General features: G+C 32.2%; 1 protein-coding gene across 1 annotated transcript; it reads right to left on the reverse strand.

Annotated features, from left to right (window-relative positions):
- Nucleotides 1-1,727: 1,727 nt before the first annotated feature.
- On the reverse strand, nucleotides 1,728-4,141 carry LOC105128813 (protein SHI RELATED SEQUENCE 5-like). The gene is made up of 2 exons (XM_011030642.1): nucleotides 2,845-4,141; nucleotides 1,728-2,370 (listed from the first exon to the last, which is right to left on the reverse strand). Exons 1-2 carry the CDS (start codon nucleotides 3,422-3,424, stop codon nucleotides 1,994-1,996), a joined length of 957 nt encoding a protein of 318 aa, XP_011028944.1. The 5' UTR covers nucleotides 3,425-4,141; the 3' UTR covers nucleotides 1,728-1,993.
- Nucleotides 4,142-19,068: the final 14,927 nt, after the last annotated feature.

Below are 19,068 nucleotides of genomic sequence, written 5' to 3' on the forward strand. Positions count from 1 at the left end.
ATTTCATGTCCATTTTCTTCATGCTTTGATTAATTCCTCAACATTGCTATCCAATTCCCTATTAAAATCTACAACCGACAAACAATGTGATCAAAATATATGAAAGCAACTTACTCAGTCGCTAGCTAGCTAGGCACTCATTGCGAGACTTCATTCAGCCAGGTGACTTGGATCGAACGGCTGACTCATTCATGCTGAAATGCTGATTTTAATGGGTGAAATGTAATGTACTATTCTTGAACACTAGATAAACTGAGCTTATGTAATTGTATTCCAACACCATGTAACTGTGTCTGCTTAAGCTTATCGTGATGTCTAATTATACGTCTGTTCTTTTTGTGCACGAGCTTAGGTTCCACAGCTATCTGCTCTAGGCAATTAAATCAGAAAAGACTTCATGTGTGTGTGTCTATATATAAAGAAACATGCATGTATAGAAATTTTTAAATAATTTTCTATCTTTCAGATCAAGATTTTATCTCTCTAAAAAGACAAGATGTCTTGAACAATATAGGCATTCAAATGTCTTCATTGTAAATTCCTATCCAAACCGGCCCCCACCCTTCCCAGTATTTGAGGTAAGCCCTCCAGGTAGCAACAAGAGAAACTTACCTGGAGTCATCAAGGCACGAAATTCAAATGGTAAAATGCTCATTTCAAATGTCGTGCATTATATATTAGCAGGCAATCAACGATACCTATATTTAATTACCACAAAAAAAAAAATGCAAGCATTTTGTCCTTCTTCGACAGACTAGAACCACCGAATTATTTATCAAAATTCTCAGATATGATATAGGGAGATCGGATGATTCATCCTATATTTCATGCATGCACATAAGCATTTTAAGAAATTAAATAACCAGAAAGCAGGGACAAAAAATAATCATATACTTCTGAAAGCAAAGACGAACAGATAATTATAGAATAAAGTGTTATCTAGAGTAGTAAATCTTGATATAGATAGAAAATGAGAGAGCACATGCCATTGGCCAGATCTTACAAAACGAGGGAAATTTCTAAACTTTTCTATTTCTTTCCTATGTACCAAATCTAGCAATCTATGGAAGCATCTTCAATCCCTATTTTTATTTACACGTACCTTAACCCATGCCATTGTTTATAGCCTAGGCAGAACACATATCACATGCAAGAGCATTAAAAATTTCTGATCATCACAATCAACGTTTTCTACTCTACCATCTAGGTCACGTCCATGCACGTCTATTCAACTGGCTAAATATTGCTGCTGTACAGACAAGTAGTTGATCTAAACGCCTGTAAAAATTAACCCTCCCATTACATGTGTAAGAAAGCATGTAAAGGCTTCCAAAGCCCCCCGTGCCCATACTTTGTTTTATCTTTTAGAGTTTTATTAAATATATATAAAAAGGGTTTTTAAATTCTTCGCTAAACTTATTACCAGGAAACAAAAAAATTCTTTGCTTAGCAGAACACGAAACCTATTTCTTCCCATTGAAATCCGGCAAGCAAGCCAATAAACGGGGAAAAAGCAGCATCGAGTTCAGCACCAACCAGAAAGCGATCAATTCAATATATATTTCAGCCATGAAGAAATCAATAACCAACGAGAGAGATCAGCAAAATTATATATAGAAAAAGTACTCTCTTTTTTTTTTGAGAAGCAAAAAGCTTTATAGCGCCGGTAAAGGCGAAAAAACGTACGTTGCACGAATCCACATAGAATACGTCAAAAAAAAAAAGAAGAAATAACAAGGCATTCATCACGGATAAGATTAAATTAAATAAATCCATGCATATCATGAAATCTGAATTGAAATTCGAAACAAAATCCGAAAACAAAACATCCAAATTCTCCTTTCTGGCAATGCCCCATTTCTAATCTCTAAAATTCCTATGCTCTCTCTACTTCAGTTTCGAGGGCATCATGCATGTTTCAAAAAAGAAAAACTACTAGACCACCAATTTATGGAGTTCTTTGACAAATGGAGAGGTTTAGTGTAGAATGCAGCTAGGACCTTGGGGGTGGGAAGAATTGCGTACCAGCAATAAAAGCATTGAGAGGAGCTGGATATAGAGAAGACGGATCAAACAAAGTATTACCAGCAGCTGGATTACTAGTGTTTGTTGTAGTTGCTGTGGTGCTAGTTGTTGCTGTTGTTATAAGACCAAGTTGTTGTGCTCCACTGGAGGAGCTCTCACCACCTGTACTGGTGTAACGCCCTTCAGGACCTTGATCGTAGAGAATTCCTCTGAAAACATGGCCTCCAATGTTAACTGCCGTTTGATATGCTAACTGATCTTCTGCATCGTCCAGGGCGCTTACTTTAACGCAACGAAATACGGCTTGTGAATTCACTTCTGGTGGAAATGCTGTCATTTCAAGCCCTAATTGATCTCAGAGTTGAAGAGAATTAGTGTGATCGAAAGCAAATGATATTTTGAGTAAAACTAAGAAACATAAAGCAAAGAATTTTATGTGAACTTTTTCTATCGTCAGTTTTACTAACAAACAGTGAAGGAATGGAAAAGAAAAGAGAAAAGTGAAAAGAGAAATAAAAGCATGTGGTGGGCGGCTGACGATGGAGGTGGACATGCTTACACACGCGAAGGATACTTGACTTGTTGAGTAGCAGGAACTGAAAGTAGTCTTAGACGAATTATTCCTTCAAGATCTCTAGATCTCTATCTAACTTTCTTAAACTGTGATCAATTTCTTGAAAATTCTTTTCACAACCCATTAAAAGATTTGAGGACAAAAAGAAGCCCCCCACCATCATATATAGATTTGTAGGAGTGGTGATTTTCGTTGGTCTTTGTTTGTATTGAGAGCTCCTACAAGTAGTAGTAGCACAACTTTACCTGACGTGGTAGCGGCTAAACGAGTGCAAGCAAGAGAGGAAGCACCACCTTGATTCTCTCTCTGCCTTTTTGGATTCTCTCCTCGGAACTGTTGCTGCTGCTGCTGCTGCTGTTGCTGTTCTTGATTTTGTTGTTGCAAAGCAGCTAGTTGTTGTTGCCTTTCTCTCCTTTTAGCAGCAGGGACCCAAGTGCTCTTAACGTGTGTTTGGCACTGAAACCCTCGACTCTTACAACAAGTTCTACATCTCGAATGGGGACAATCTTTTTTAGCTTGGTTCCCGCAGTCTTGACAGTTCATTCCTCCCCCTAAGCCTCCTCCTTGTCTCATCACTGTAAAACCTAATCTTGGAGAGTGATCATCAGAGAAATTTCTTCGACTAGGACCCACTCCAAACGAGAAGCTGTTCATGTTTTGCTGCTGGGGATAATACTGCGGCCATAACTCAAACCCCTTGTTGTTGTTGTAGATCTCCTCGTTTGATGATCTGTACAAAAACAAACTACTATTATTGACTTCTTTCTCTTGATCTTGTTTGCTTGATGGCCCTTCTCTCTCACCTAGATAGAACCACCCTGCCATTTCTTGCACCCAAAAGCTGATACAAACCTCAATTTAGACAGAAAATCCATAGCAGAATAACTCAATATCAGGAAAGTGGCGACTCTGAAAACCCTGCAAGATCACTCTGGCTTTGCTTTTTGGGTTTTTTCAGACTTGAATTTTGGTGGGGTTTTTAAGAGAAACTTCAATTAACTGAGTGTTTGTCTGTTGGTTGGTTATATATCTGATATTACTTCTTGACGATTCTGACGACTCTCTGAGACTAAGTTTTTTGCAGCTTTTTTTGTTGGAGATTAGAGAAGAGGTAAAAACTTTCAAGAATTTGTTAACTGTATATAAGATACTTAGAGAGGAAAAGTGGGGATGGGTACACCATACTATTCTTGACTTGTGGCTCCAATCCTAGAACCAACCCCCAGCCAGCCAGCCACGCCAGGCCAGCTTTCTTTAATTCTCCTTCAATGTTAATGAAGCAATAATGGCACGGAATTAGAGCCCTGCAACGCCGCCATGGTAACTGCACTGCTCCTGCTGCGGCTGCTCTCCCCACTCAGCTACACCCACCTCATTCAAGACAAACCTACTTTTCCCTCTCTCTTCTCCTCAATGACCCTCTGGTTCCTTCCTTGCAGTAGCTCCTAGTGTTTTTCTCAGAGTGTGTGTAGATAAATAAAAAGAAAGACAAAAGAAAAGAACAAAAGGAAATCTCTCTCCGGGCACTTATCTACAGTTGTCTTCCAGTTACAATGTACCTATAATCAAAGATGTTTCAATCCCAGCCATTCAATTTTTATCTAGCGGGAAATAGTGGACCCACGTGGCAGAGCATCCACTTTTGCTTATTCGTCCTTTCTACCGGAAAACCCGCTCAGTACTTTTTCTGACCCTTTCGATCCTGTAATTAAGATTGATTTTACTCCAAATTTTCGGTCTCCAAGCAATCCAATAAAAATAGAATGCCACTGTTTCGCCTGTGTACATCTTGTACGTATTCCCTCTTTGAGACAATTCTGTGCTGACACGTATTTTAGATCAACGGTCAGAGACCTCAGTCCTACAATAACTGTAACTATTGTTGTTAATTTAGCGAAGCTGGGAATTTTATCGTAAATCCAATAGCGTTTTTTTTAATTTTAATTATTCACTTTTCTCCATGTTTTTTTTTTATTCCGATTTTCTTGCCTGTCAATTCCTCGCATTCAAACACTCGAAATTCTTCATGTAATCATTTTTATCATTGACTTGAGAAACAAAAACAGTTTTGTAAACTACATACTTGTGTTTTTAATGTCAATTTAATTAAAGGTCAACACATTGGATTTACATAGGACAAGGCAAGGGTGCCAGAAAATCACCCAATTTCTTACAGATATGAAAATAATAATAACACAACCTCCTCCTAATATGGTGGAGTCCAGTTGTTTCTTTTATATATTTTTTCACCTATATTTAATTATTTTCTTCAAATAAAAAAACCAAACTAATAAGCATGGAGAATATTTGAATATTTTTTTATTATAAGGTTAGAGGCAACTTTTATTTTTTTATTTTAAAAAATATTTTATTTTTTTGATGTTTTTTAATGTTTTTGATGTGTTAACACAGAAAAATTATTTTAATATATTTTTAATTAAAAAATATTTTTAAAAAATAATTGCTCAACCAAATATATATTTAAAAATACAAAAACATATTCTAAAATTATCACATAAACAAATTAATTTTATATTTTCATCCTTATCTTTCCATCTAAACATGTCAATTTATTTATTTTTTATACCATGCTATGTTCATATATGTTTTGTATTTGTTCCACATATTATGATACGAGCAATAAACAAAGACGATTTTAAAGAATTTTTCTACAATAAAATTGTATGTGCGATGGAAATGTGGTCGTTGTCCAGTGGAAGAACCCTTTCACACTCTCTTTACAACTCACATTTTCTTCATGTTCCTTACTAGTTAATGTATCTCAAGTCTGCATAAACTACCTCCATGTCGTTGAAACTTCTTTTCCATATCCTATTGTTCGTATAATTAATGCATTTTTCACTATACTCGTTTTAGAATATAAAAAGAAATCAATTAAGTACTTCATTCAGGCAATTTTATTTTTATGTTTGGAATTGTAATGATTGCGTTTTAAAAACATATTTTAATTTAAAAAATATTAAATTAATAATTTTTATATACTGGTATTAAAAATAAAAAATAAAAAATTTATTTTAACATTTTTTTTTGAAAAAAAACAACATCTACAAGTTAGTTAAACCAAAATTTAATGTAACACACACATGTAGGGTATAGCCTCTTGAAATCGTTTTTGTAATAAAACTAAATGTTAATTACTTCTAACATTGATTCCCGAGAGAACGATGAACGTTGAGCCAAAATCAGTCAATTTACGTGATTTGAGAAAGGGATTATTTTTACCATTAATCTCTGTGAAAATCTCAGGATTAAACTTGGAAAGCAAATGGGAGGAATGATCGATCATCCACCAGGATCTTAAAAAAAAGATTTGAAAACTTCATAATTTAAAAACCATAATGAGTGTAAGTTGCTGATGATAAAGTCTCATAATAATTGAACTCTAGTGCCTAGAGAACCATCCTTAGCTTCCCATCTAATTAAAATCGAATTCTCCATCCATTATCGTCGAGGATGCAATGCACCGATCGCTGCCATGGACTCGTCACCACAAAATTATCCCTCCCGAAAGAAAATGACTCTAAGCTTTCAAGTCTAGCTAGCTTGCTAATAGAAGAATAATGATTTCTTTATCAAATCATCACGTGAACCGAAGGTCAGAGGTCTCTAATAATTGGATATCAGTGAGAATAATACCAAAGGTATGGCCGGACTCCGGCCGCTTACTGTAGTGTTTAGATTAGGAAAATAATTTTTTTAAAAGTATTTTTTGTTTAAAAATAAATAAAAATAATATTTTTAATTTTTTAAAATAACATACCAAAACAATAAAAAAAATTAATTTCAAACAAAAAATATTAAAAAATGACAAAACACTGTTTAAAGCAAAAACAAAACGCCCCTACGTCTTACTCCTCACGGCGCTCACTAATTTTGACAGTACGCGCCGTTTATCACTGCTAATTATAATTAAGTACTTGTGATTCAATGAAAGTAATTGGTTAATCATTGTAGTTTTAGAAACTACATATCCAGTCCCTGGATTTAAATTTGTTTATATATCAGTCCTTTTGTTCATTTTTTATGTTACTTATTATTTATTTGTTTTCTTGAAAACAATTGGAAAAAAAAGAAGAGAAGATTAGGTGAAATGGATTGTTTTGGACATGAAAAAAGGTTTTTTAAAATAAGAAATATTAAATTGATACGAGTTATTTAATTATTTTTTTATATCATAGAAAATAATTAATTAGTTTTTTGAACTACGAATACTAATTTATACATCAATATTTTTCTAGCGTTGGAGATTTTCACTGTCGTTTATCGATATCAAGAACAAGTTCTTCTCTCCTGGACATACACCAAGATTTTAGAGAAAAACCATCCTCATGCTCTCTTGAATTTAAATAAGCAAGTCTAGTTAATTAATTAATTAGTTAGTTAATATATTCACGAGGACGAAAATTTGAAAAACCACATGAAGTGCCGAAAATCGTTGAAAAGTTGAAGTTAATTAGTATTGCTAATTAGGGGCCCGAGGAAACAAGTGCCCATTTTCTTTACAATTGACTTGCTCAATATCCATAGTCTACTGCACGTTATCTAATGATTTGTTTAGCGATCGCCGACATGAAGCCCTTAATTTCAAGACTCCTTGTCCATATATGACTTGTGGCAGCAGCCTAGAATCAACCCTTTCTATTTACCAAATGATAATTCACTCCAAGGTACGATGAATTCTCTGCTCCTAGTATTGGATCAGAAAAGACATATCAGAAATGGGTTGAAATCTTCGTTTTAGGGATTAGGGATCATCAGCTAAACGTTAATTAGTAGCCTGTCATATTTCGTAGACTGTGTTTTAGCAGTGAAATCACCATGTCATGTTTATTTAAATAGCCAGCTTACTGTATTATAGCCTTCCTTCTACCCTGTTGAAAATAATTCAATATCCTAGCAGTAATATAACTAATCGGTTTCGTTTGCTGGTCGTTGAATATTTTCTAATAAAATAGCTAGGTCACAGGTATTTGTGATCAACTTTTATAGATTCAATGGGTGTATCATAACAGTTTTTATTGGTGTGACTTAAAAATATAGGCTTAACTTTAGAAAGTATATCTAGAGCAACAAGTTTCTAAAATTTTAGAGGTGGATTTTATATGGAGTGCAATCTATCGGGTTTTGCAAGCCCTATCACAATGCTGTAATATTGTGGGAGAGTGGCAGCTCGAGGTAGGTCATACAAGGACAGACGGTAACGTTTGTCTTTGTGGTTGCGCGATGTTTTTGCAAAATCTTGAAAAAAAAAAGTTTTAAATTATTTTTTATATATTTTTTAATTATTTTGATATGTGAATATTAAAAAAATATTATCTTAATATATTTTTAAATAAAAAACTTCAAAAAATAACATATATTATTGTGATGTACAGGCCCGAAGAATTAGAGCCTGTTTGGAAGTGTGGTTGCTGTTGCTTCTCAAATAGCTTTTTGTGTCAAAATGCATGCCAACGATATTTTTTTATTTTTAAAAAATTATTTTTGACATCAGCACATCAAAATAATTTGAAAACATTAAAAACATATTAATTTAAAGTTAATAAAAAAATAAAAAAATTTCAAATTTTTTTAAAAACGCTTTTGATACGGAGAAACAAACAGGCTCTTAGTGCCGAACAAAAATGCCTTATAGACGTGCGTCCTGTGCGTGTAAAAAAACGTGGAATGTTGGAAACAAGTTCTTGCGGTGTGTTTCAAAGACATTGGTGGTGACAATCCTCTTAAATGGGCTCAGTCTTGACGATGTGAATTGAAAGGAGATTTAAATTCAAACAAGAACTGAACTGAACAGCCCTACATTTGACCGTGCAGAATCATCAAACATGACCCATTAAGCTAGGATGTGACAATCTTTAGCTAGTGTCATTTTCTCTTGCTATTGAGGTACAAGTGCTCACCGCCCTAACTATACTAGCTAGATCTTTGCATCAGTCATGCTGTGATCACACATAACTTTCGTCATGTTGAATCTAACATTTCCTTCCGTGACAACGAGCATGGGGATTGCTCAGCTTCTCGAGCAACTCATTCCTGCAGATAAATTAAGAGAACAAAATAATCATTGGAAAGATTAAACTATAATGAGGCATAAAGCATGACAGCCGAATTGAAGAGCTTCACTGTTTAATTATGATTAGCAAAAAGAAGAAAACCGTTTAAGCACAGCTACTTTAGCTTATAGCTGGAGTGTAACACTAGCCATGCATCTTCTCAAATTTAGTGAAAGCAGGAACCCGCGGCTAAAGTAAAACCCTTGTTTTTAGCTTTTTTACATTTCTCACTTCGCGGCTGAAGAAAGTAAGAATATGTTAAATGGTTCTGGCATATAAGTGATTGATGTGTGCGAGTCTCTATAATTGTGTCTGCATCTTTCACTCTCGAGCCTTGTGCGCTCTTTCTCCAGTTGACCTTCGTCTTTCTCTTCCTCTCTCGGCTATGCATTGATACTCGATCTTTCTTATATATGGAGCTAGGTTAAGGTGGAGGAGACCCTCGAGTGCACATCATGAATCCTCGATTGGAATCTATGGTTTTGGACTTGTTATCATGATATCTTCGGATTAAAAAAGAAAAAAAGCAACCTCCTTTTATGGTAGGATCTATACGGTAGGGGTACTTGAAATGATTCGCATACATTTATTATAATTTGTGCTTTTCACTCGTCGTTGTATATCTTACGGCGGACCCTCATGTTTTGGCTCACAGCCAAGAAGATAAAAGACGATGCAGCATTTTGAGCTACCAAATTCGAGTCTTTTATATGGTTTTTGATGATACATGCACTTCAATTTTATATGAATATAAAAAATATAATATTCCCCTCCTAGTTTAAAAACGATAACCAGCTACATCCATTTTAGGCGCTACTTTTTTCTTCCAAGTTTAGATTATTTTCATATATCAAGAGTTTTGGTAAGAATATGAACAAACTAATTCTTGAAAAAGATGGAGCGAATTTGAATCTCTTGCTTGACAACTTTATCACGAACAAAATAAGAGATAAAATTAACTGATAAATATATAGTACCCAAGTTATCACACTATAATGTAGTCGTGGAAACAAATGAAAGACAAAGCTATGAAAGCAAAAAATAAATCCATAAAATTTCATCAATGTCATTAGTTAAAGTCTTGTACTCAGTTTCATTAGATAAATGAGCAACGGCCTATTATTTCACTTCTAGCCCAATCAGCATCAGTGAAATCATGAAGAAAAAGTGTCACTATAATGAATGCGAAGACCGGTAGAAAACTGTGGTTTGTACATAACGCATAATGCACACAACATCAGCATAATGAGCTGTAGTGGAAGCATGCATAAATTGACACACTTTATTCACATGATATCATAAATCATGCCTAGTAAAGGTAAGATACCAAAGAGCACAAATAATTTATCAATAACATGCATAATTAAAGTATAAAATCACCAGATAATGTAGTCAGCTTTGAAGAAGAAAAGGATATGGGGGTATCAACAGGCTTAAGGGACGACATGTCTGCTTTGTGATGAATATCAAGAGCATATTGGTGTTTGGTAAGCATAAGTCCCACCGATGTGGATTTAACTGCAAGGCCTAGGAAATAATGGATGGAGTCAACATCCCAAAGCTTGAACTCTGAGCTTAGTTTCAAAAGCAGTCTAGCTATTATAGTCAAGTTACTTTATGTAAGCAAAATATTGTTACCATATACAAGTAAATATATAACGTCACCTGCCACATATATGACAAATAATGACATACCAACCTTAGAAGCAAAAAAGTCAAAGAATAACAAATAATCACTCAGATGATTAAACCAAGCCTATGGAGCATATTTCAAATTATGTAGAGACTTATACAAACAACACACATGAAAGACTAGAGTAGGATAAGTAAATTCAATAGGTTCATCCATGTAAACCTCCTTTTAAAGTATCTCATTCAAAAATATATTATAAACATCAAGTTGATGTATCTTTTAACCACAAGAAACAACAACAGTAAGTACCAGGTGAACCAAAGTCGATTTAACCATATAACTAAATGTTTCTAAATAATCAACACATTTACACTAAGTAAACCTTCTAGTAACCTGACATGTTTTATGACGCTCAACACAACCATCAACAACCCTTTTAATTTTATAGATCCAATAACTACTAACAACTTTTATAGAAGGGTGAGGGTCATTAGAAACCATATACCATTAAATGAAAAGCATCAAGTTCTTTTTGCATGGTATGATGTCAAGCAACGTACCTATTTGCTTCCTTAAATATGAGAGGCTCATAATCATGATGAAAAGCTAAATAAGAATAAAAAGAGACAACAAGGTGAGTTGTTTTATACTGTCATGGGTGAAGAATCATGGGATGCTAACGTGGGACAACATAATCTGAGTCTAGTGAAAATAAAATTTTGAAAGATCAACCATCAAGTTCAGTCGAAACGGTGACATACCAATAATGGATAACAAAGAGGAGGAACTGAAGCAAGCAAAAACTACGGGGAACTTAAAACAAAAAGATTGCAAGGAGGTATCTGATCCTGACATAAACTAGGACATAAACCGTGAGGTGTTTAGAAAAATAAGATAGTTATGTACACCAGAAGAAACTGAAACAGTACTTGCACACTCGGCATCAAACGATATAACAGGTGGAGATATAGCAATAGAACTATAACATACCAAATTAGGGTCATGAACAGCTAATAAAAGCAACCGTGTTGAAATAACAAGGCAAGTGGTGATATATTATGGGGAATACAAAGAGGGTATTTGACAGACAATTATAAAGCCGATTGTTAGATTTGTTCAAAAATCACAAAAGAAAAATGTGTTCATAGAATTTAACATGTCTAGCAATGTAAACCCGTTTGGATGACAAATTAAGGCAATGATAACTTAAGTACGGAGAGCTATAACTATGAAAAATAATAGGAGCATAGCAAAAATCTAATTTATGGGTATTGTATGGGCGAAGAAAAGAAAAACATAAATTTCCAAAAATATAAAGAAAATTATAATCAGAAATATACTAAAACAAGTGTTCAAAAAGAGATTTGCCATTCAAAATAAAAGTGGACATGCGATTAATTAAATAGAAAAGAGTTTTAAAAGCATAACCCCTATATTTTAATTTAGTGTGACACTGATTAAAAAGTGTGAGACCAATTTCATCAATATGCCTATATAGATGCTTAATGATGCCATTTTTTTAATGAGTATGGGGACAAATTAAGAGACAATGAATGCCAATTTGTTTAAAATAAACATTTAATTTCTTATACCTTTTGCCTAAGTCAATTTGAATCAATTTAATTTTTTTAGAGAATTGACGTTCAACACATGCTTGAAATCATTGAAACATATTAAAAACATCAGATTTAGCAATTAAAGGAAAGAATCAAATGTATTTTGTATGAACATCCACATAAATAATAAAGTAGAAAAAACTATAAAAAAAAGGGAAGTGTCCCCAAACATTACTATATAACAATTAAATAGAGAAGAGATTTTGTGAGTTATAAACTCTGAAGACAAACAATAAGATTTTCCCAAAGGACAAGCTTAATAATTAAAATGAGAATTTTTCAAAATACAAAACACCTTTTTATTTAACATTAACAGACTCAAGATGTATGGATTAGGATGTCCAATATGACGATGATAAACACCATCAAAGGTAGACACACCAGTATACAACAATGCCTGAGGTAAAGACATTATAAAAGACTTAAAGATAACATAAAGTCATCCATACTCTGACCAGAAAGAAGCACTCCCTTGGTTAGTAGATCCTTGACATATAATACAAACGGGTGAAATTCAGAAAAGTTATTATTTTCAGGATAAAATTTATAAACAAATAATAAAGGCTTTTTAATACGGGGAACATGTAGAATATTTAATAAGATAAATGGATGTTTTGGTGTGCGGATGATAGAGTGAAAAACATTTGATATACTAAGTTTCTTGCCATCACCAACATATAAAAACATTTGATATACTAAGTTCCTTGCTATCGCCAACATATAACTGACCAATGCCCATATACAGTTTTAATTTTGTCATATTCATAAAATCATTCGTCACATGTTGATTAGCACCCATATCAAAAAACCAAGTAGCTGGAGTAGTATTATAATGATTATTGAATTCTAAGTTATCATTTACATGCACAAAGTAATTCATAAATTATGAACACTATGGAGCAGAATGTCCCAAGCCATAACATAACAGACATTTGGTCTGGCTATCATAAAACCATTGATTATTATAGGAAAAGCGACTACCATGCTGCCTAATCTGACAAGAATTATTGATATAATTATTGTTATAATTGTTAAGATTGTTGTGTCTGCATCCACCTCGAAACCTGCCTTTAGAACAACAATGAGAAGAGAGTTTCCAAAACTACCCACTGATTGGCCATGAAACTGATGGGACTCTTGTTGAGCAAAGAAGGTTAAAGAGCTATTAGACGGGATAGGCAACAAAAGGGCTAAAATGCTAGTCACAAAAGAACTTTTATAAAGATATTTATGGGTAAGTAGATAGTTATACAACTCGGTATAGGTAAGTGACTTAGCTTTGGTGAAGAGGCCAACAATCAAGTCTATGGTGTGATTGAATAATAAAAATGAAGGACTCGTGCAGAACAATAGAGCAAAATGACATTACAGATTTGCCAGCAACATAATCAAATGTAGCGTTGGTGTTTAAAGTAGGATCTATGAAGAATGAGTTTGTATAGAGTTCTAGCATCAATTTGAGATAGAATAAGTTTTTAGGAGGCTTAAACAATTATATTAGTCATCCTCTTTATTTATCCAATTAGGATTGTGTACAATATTAACAATGCAACCCTTTACGTGTAATCAAAATCATACAAGGTAACATAATTTTCTAAATAATTGTATTTTTTATAATACAATCTAATTTTATTTAATTAGAATATTGGAATTGTTATTCGTATTTTCTTCTTCTAAAATTAGTGTGATATCTTGAACTGGAGTATAACTAAATCGATCTAATGGATTCATAGCAATGTCATAGACTATGACAATGTTTTCAAAAAAGCGAGTTGACTTTTAAAATGTTATGATTTTACGAGTAACATGTATCTAACGTGTCAAATCAGATTAAAATTTTGAAAGTAGTAAAATCAGTCAAACATGGTTAAACTCGTTCAAACTCATCAAAATTGGTAAAATCAAACCGGTTTTACGAGTTTGAAAAAATATAAAATTTTGCTTTCTGAAAATCTGTATCTCAACATTTTCATTGTTTTAAATTTATATCTTGCAAAACTTGTGCAATTTGATAAGTAAGAGCTTGATTTTTTAATATAATTATGATAATGTTTTTAATGATACAAGTTATTTGTGGATTTCATTTCTGTAAAATTAAAATACCTATTTATTCTTTATAATTTTTTATGTAAACTATTCACATATCAATTGATGTATTATTATGTTTTAGGGGGCAAATATATAGAATAAAATTTGTAAATTGACATGCTTGATATATTACTCTGTAAAATTCAAAAAGTAGTAAAATCAGTCAAAAATGATTAAACTCGTTCAAACTCGTTAAAATTGGTAAAATTGAACCGATTTTACGAGTTTGAAAAAAATATAAAATCATGCGTTCTGAAAATCTATATCTTAACATTTTCATTGTTTTAAATTTATATCTTGCAAAACTTGTGCAATTTGATAAGTAAGAGCTTGATTTTTTAATATAATTATGATAATGTTTTTAATGATACAAGTTATTTGTGGATTTCATTTCTGTAAAATTAAAATACCTATTTATTCTTTACAATTTTTTATGTAACCTATTCACATATCAATTGATATATTACTCTGTTTTAGGTGGCAGACATATATAATAAAAGTTGTAAATTGACATGTTTGATTTTTGAAGTAATTAATGTTAAATGATTTATCAAAATTTGAAGGGATTCGTTTCTTGTAAATGACGAAGTAAGTGGGTCGATGTGTCCAAGAAGTAGAGGAATCAATATAAATAAAATAAAGGTGTTTTGGTTTTTTTTTTTTTGTTTTTTTTTTATTTTAATTGTGTTATATAGTTAATTACTACTTAATTGAAATTGTTAATATATAATTAGTTAAAATATTTTACATGTAATTTTATAATTTTATGATTTGAGTTTATATTATATGTTCCATGTCGTGTTAAAAAAATATTTTCTAGAATCTTATAATATGGTATCTAATTGAGTATTTATTTATTTAAAAAGGAGTTTAACTAAAAAAATACGAGTTGAGAAACTTAAAGTTTTCTATTGTTTGCCTTGGTTAAACGAAGCTCCCAAGACAAGATCGAGCGCAAGAAATACAAGCTTTGCCATTTTTTTTTTATTACTGTAAAGTGAGCGACACTGATCTGTTTTATGTCATGAATGTTCTGTAAGGTTAATGAATTCATGAAAAAAAAAAATCAAATCTAAAGGTTAAAGCGGATTGTAAATCATTAAAAGCGGTTTAAGGTTGTTCAATAATTGCGTTAAGGAATGAAATAATTGAACTGAGATGAATTGTTGTTCTGATTGAAATTAAGATGGGTTCCATGCCATAAAGCATACAACGTTGTCGCGCGTAAAATATTCTTAAATTTCGGAAGAAAGTATTTTAAGTTTTTGGTTTGGAGCGTGCTGATTTAGAACAATTAGAACCCATAATGATAATTTCGAAGAACACGTCCACTTGGTAATCAAGACAGACTTGGAAGGTCATATGTCAAAAGGATGCTTGCTGTTTTCTTGTCATTCGCGAAAGCTTTTCCCCGTTCTCAAGGAAAGTGATCGAATTTGAATGGCTTAAAACGATCCAAGCACGTGTTACTACTTTTGTTTGGTGATGTAGTTCCCTTTTAAATTGTCTGTTTATTTAAAAAAATATCAAATTTATATTTTTAAAAATATTTTATGATATTCTTAACAAGCTTAAATAAAAAATAAATTAATTATAATGTATTTTTAATTAAAATATATTTATTTAAAAAATATCATGTTAATAAATACACAAAATATGTAGTTTAGAAACCAGTAATATCACAAGGTTAGAGTTTCTGCAGAGATTTAGATTACAAGCATCGTCGTATCAGGTTCATTTCTTCACTATTTTACATATAATACAGATAATATAATGGTGTTTCATGCATGTTTTAACTAGAATTTTTAAATATTTTGATTTTTTTTAAAATATTTTATTTTTATTTATTATTGTTTTAATATATTTATATTAAAAATAAATTTAAAAAATAAATAATTTTAAAAACACAAGTGAGTCACATGCCATTTGTTTCACGCTCTTGAAAAAACATTTAATTTAATTTTTAATTGAATTATTAGACAAAATATACAAATCAAGATTGTGGTAATTGACAAAACGTGTGACATTTTTTTTTGTTTGTGTGGTTGGTATCATGATGTAAAATATTCTATAAAAATATTTTATTTAAAAATATATTAAATTATTTATCAATATATTAAAATTATTAAAAAGCCAATTAATTTATTTTTCCAATCAAGTTCATTCTTAAAAAACATATACAAATAAAAGTTAGCCTTGCTTAGTACACGCTACCGCGTGTATCTAGCACTAAACAAAGGGAACTTATCAGGGCCTCGAAGGCTTATTGTTCCTCGAGGAAAAGTGAAGGCCGAGAAGCACTCGATTCAAACTTCGAAGCCCGCGTACTTGAAAAACACATGCACACGCGCGCGCCCCGTAGTGAAATTTATAGCAAAAGCCAAAAACGCGTCCCGTTGGAGACATGCGCGGAGAAACACGTAATTTGGATCAATATGCCACTTCGACGTCTGCCTTTAGATCCAAGCAAGGCTGTTAATTTCGTTTTGCTTCATTTAAAATAGTCAAAACATTTTATATTAATTAACAAAACAAAAAAAAATATGTTTTATTTTATTTTAAATTTCAATTATTTTTTTTTCAATTAAATTCCAGCAAAAATATTTCAGTTTCATTTTACAAGTGGCATTCCAATCTTAAAAAACCACCAAATCAAATTAAACTCAATTTAATTTAATTAATTAAATCATTCAAATATAATTTTTTCTCATTACTATTTTAAACAATAATAATATTAAAAATTATTATTATTATTTTTATTAAAAATAATATTTATTTTTTAAAATTAAATTTATCACTGATATATATAGTTTTATATTCATGTTGTTCTTTTTAAGTTTATATTTTATAGGAATATAAGTAAAATAAATGATGCTTCTGATCCCATTAACATAGATAACATTGACTTTACTTTATATTTAAAATATTTGTATCAAAGTATTTCAATTTTATAATATTTTAATATTTTATTTAAGTTGAATTATTTCAAGTTAAATATCTATTTAATCTTAATTATTTAAAAATATTTTAAATTTTAAAATTATATTTATTTAACATTATATTTATATTACATAATTTATAATTAATTTATTTTAAATTTAAATTATATATATATATAAATAATATAACTTTGAAACAACACGTTAAAATATTTTAAAACTAAAACATTTTATTTCAATTAAAAAAATAAATCACTGACCACAACAAAATTTGACAACCTTGGATCCAGTGTATTAAAAACTTACTACAAATCTTGCTAACAAGGTGTTTTAGGAATCTTAAGGTCCCACCAGCAAAGGCTTTGAAATACGCTTTGGTGCTTTCAACGTCGATGGACTTAAATAAGCTTTTGAGCTGCACTTACAAGAGGTTCTTTTGTCATAGTAGACATGGCAGTACAAATATTGGTGCCTTTATGTCACCAAGGTTCCCCCCTTGCTCTTATTTACCAAAGCTAGCCAGCAGGTATTGTCACTGTGGACACGAATCAATAACCCTAATCCTACCCCACCCGTCCTAACTTGCCCCATACAACAGGGAGGGAGACTATTTGAGCATATATTAGGTGAATCTCCGTAAAGAAACTAACCACATTGCTTCGACTTTCTCTTCCTTTCGTCGGACGAAATTAATCCATCAACTGCTCGGCATGTCATTTTATCAGATCTTAGATGATAGTCTCAATTGTATGTTAAATTAGACAACCTATTTACCCCTGCCCCCCTGCCATTAGTAGAGAAAAGTAAGCTCCCACGTCACCAAACACGTAGCCACTGTTGGGCCACGAAGATTTGATACACAGGCGGGCTTCGATAAACACGGTCCCCATGGTAGTGTGGGTCCAATTCGGACATAGAGGGGGGTCCGTCTGGCCTTGCATGTGAAAGACATGATGAAGTAATAGTTGTCAGTAGACTAAAATATGTAGAGTGTAGGTTACCCTTTAAGCATATTACTGGTGTAATGGCCGTTAGATGGACCAAATGTCTCCACAAAGGTTACGGGACTACCTGTCACGTTCCTACTACCCCACTTTTGACAACCCTAAGAAGACCTGTTTGTAGGAGCTCGGCCTTTCGTTCTCAAATCTCATCAATCAAAACCAGAGGTCATCTCCCTGGTCATGGCATCCTATATATTAACCTCTGTCACTGGGACTCTGCATCTCACCCTGAAGTACCCGAGTCGATACGAAACACGGGTCCGATACCCCGCTTAAATTTCGGATCCTTCAGATAGATGAAGAAGAAGAAGATGAAGGATGCGGGTCTCGGTTTTGATGCAGGGAAACTAAAGCCTTTTTCCTGATAGGCAAAAAAATAAAAGTTGTGGGCCTCAGTTTTACATTAGCCCACCCTTTTAAGTTATAACTTGACCTTATAGCTATGAAATCTCATTGGGCCTAGGATTTAAGCTATTTAGGCCTTGTTAAATAATGTTTTAGGCTTGTAAACAATCTATTAGACTGGGCCATTTGAGATAACTATGTGTATATTGATACCGAAATGAAGAAAAGTTGTAAGACTTGACCCAGTTCTTATCCTTTTCACAGCTCAGATCACGGGTTGAGTGAATTATCCCGAGTAATCCATCATTGAATCAATGCCTCATCTGGGCAGCTCTGTATGATTAAAAATACAGTAAACGAAGTCTATGGTTAGGAATTGATCTTAATTTTTTTTTTTGCAAGATTTTACAAGATGAATATATATCATTTTTTTTCCATTCAAATTGTATCGAAGGTTTTCAAAAGTATTTTTATATTGATAATGCATTTTTTTTTTTAATTTTTGATATTAGAGCATTAAAATCTTTCTAAAAAATTAATTTAATATTTTTTTTAAATAAAAAATAATTTTAAAAACTTTTAAAAACGAGCACAAACTGAAAAAACACACGATGAAACTGAGAGTTGCTCAGTGGCATATATATTCTAATGCTTTCAACTTGTATCTGGTTCAGAGCTAGCATGACATGTTTGTATATTTTGGTGATTTTTTTTAATGAATTTTTTTAAAAATTATTTTTTTAGATTGTTTTAATGTGTTGAAATCATAA

The sequence above is a fragment of the Populus euphratica genome, unplaced genomic scaffold (genome assembly GCF_000495115.2).
Source record: "Populus euphratica unplaced genomic scaffold, PopEup_1.0 scaffold11.1, whole genome shotgun sequence".
NCBI classification, from domain to species: domain Eukaryota; kingdom Viridiplantae; phylum Streptophyta; class Magnoliopsida; order Malpighiales; family Salicaceae; genus Populus; species Populus euphratica.

Bases quoted from the DNA above. Each gene is read 5' to 3' on its own strand.
- LOC105128813 (XM_011030642.1), bottom strand. From the start codon at position 3,424: ATGGCAGGGTGGTTCTATCTAGGTGAGAGAGAAGGGCCATCAAGCAAA. The intron at 2,371-2,844 runs GTAAAGTTGTGC...GAGATCAATTAG, and splicing joins TTTAGCCGCTACCACGTCAG to GGCTTGAAATGACAGCATTT.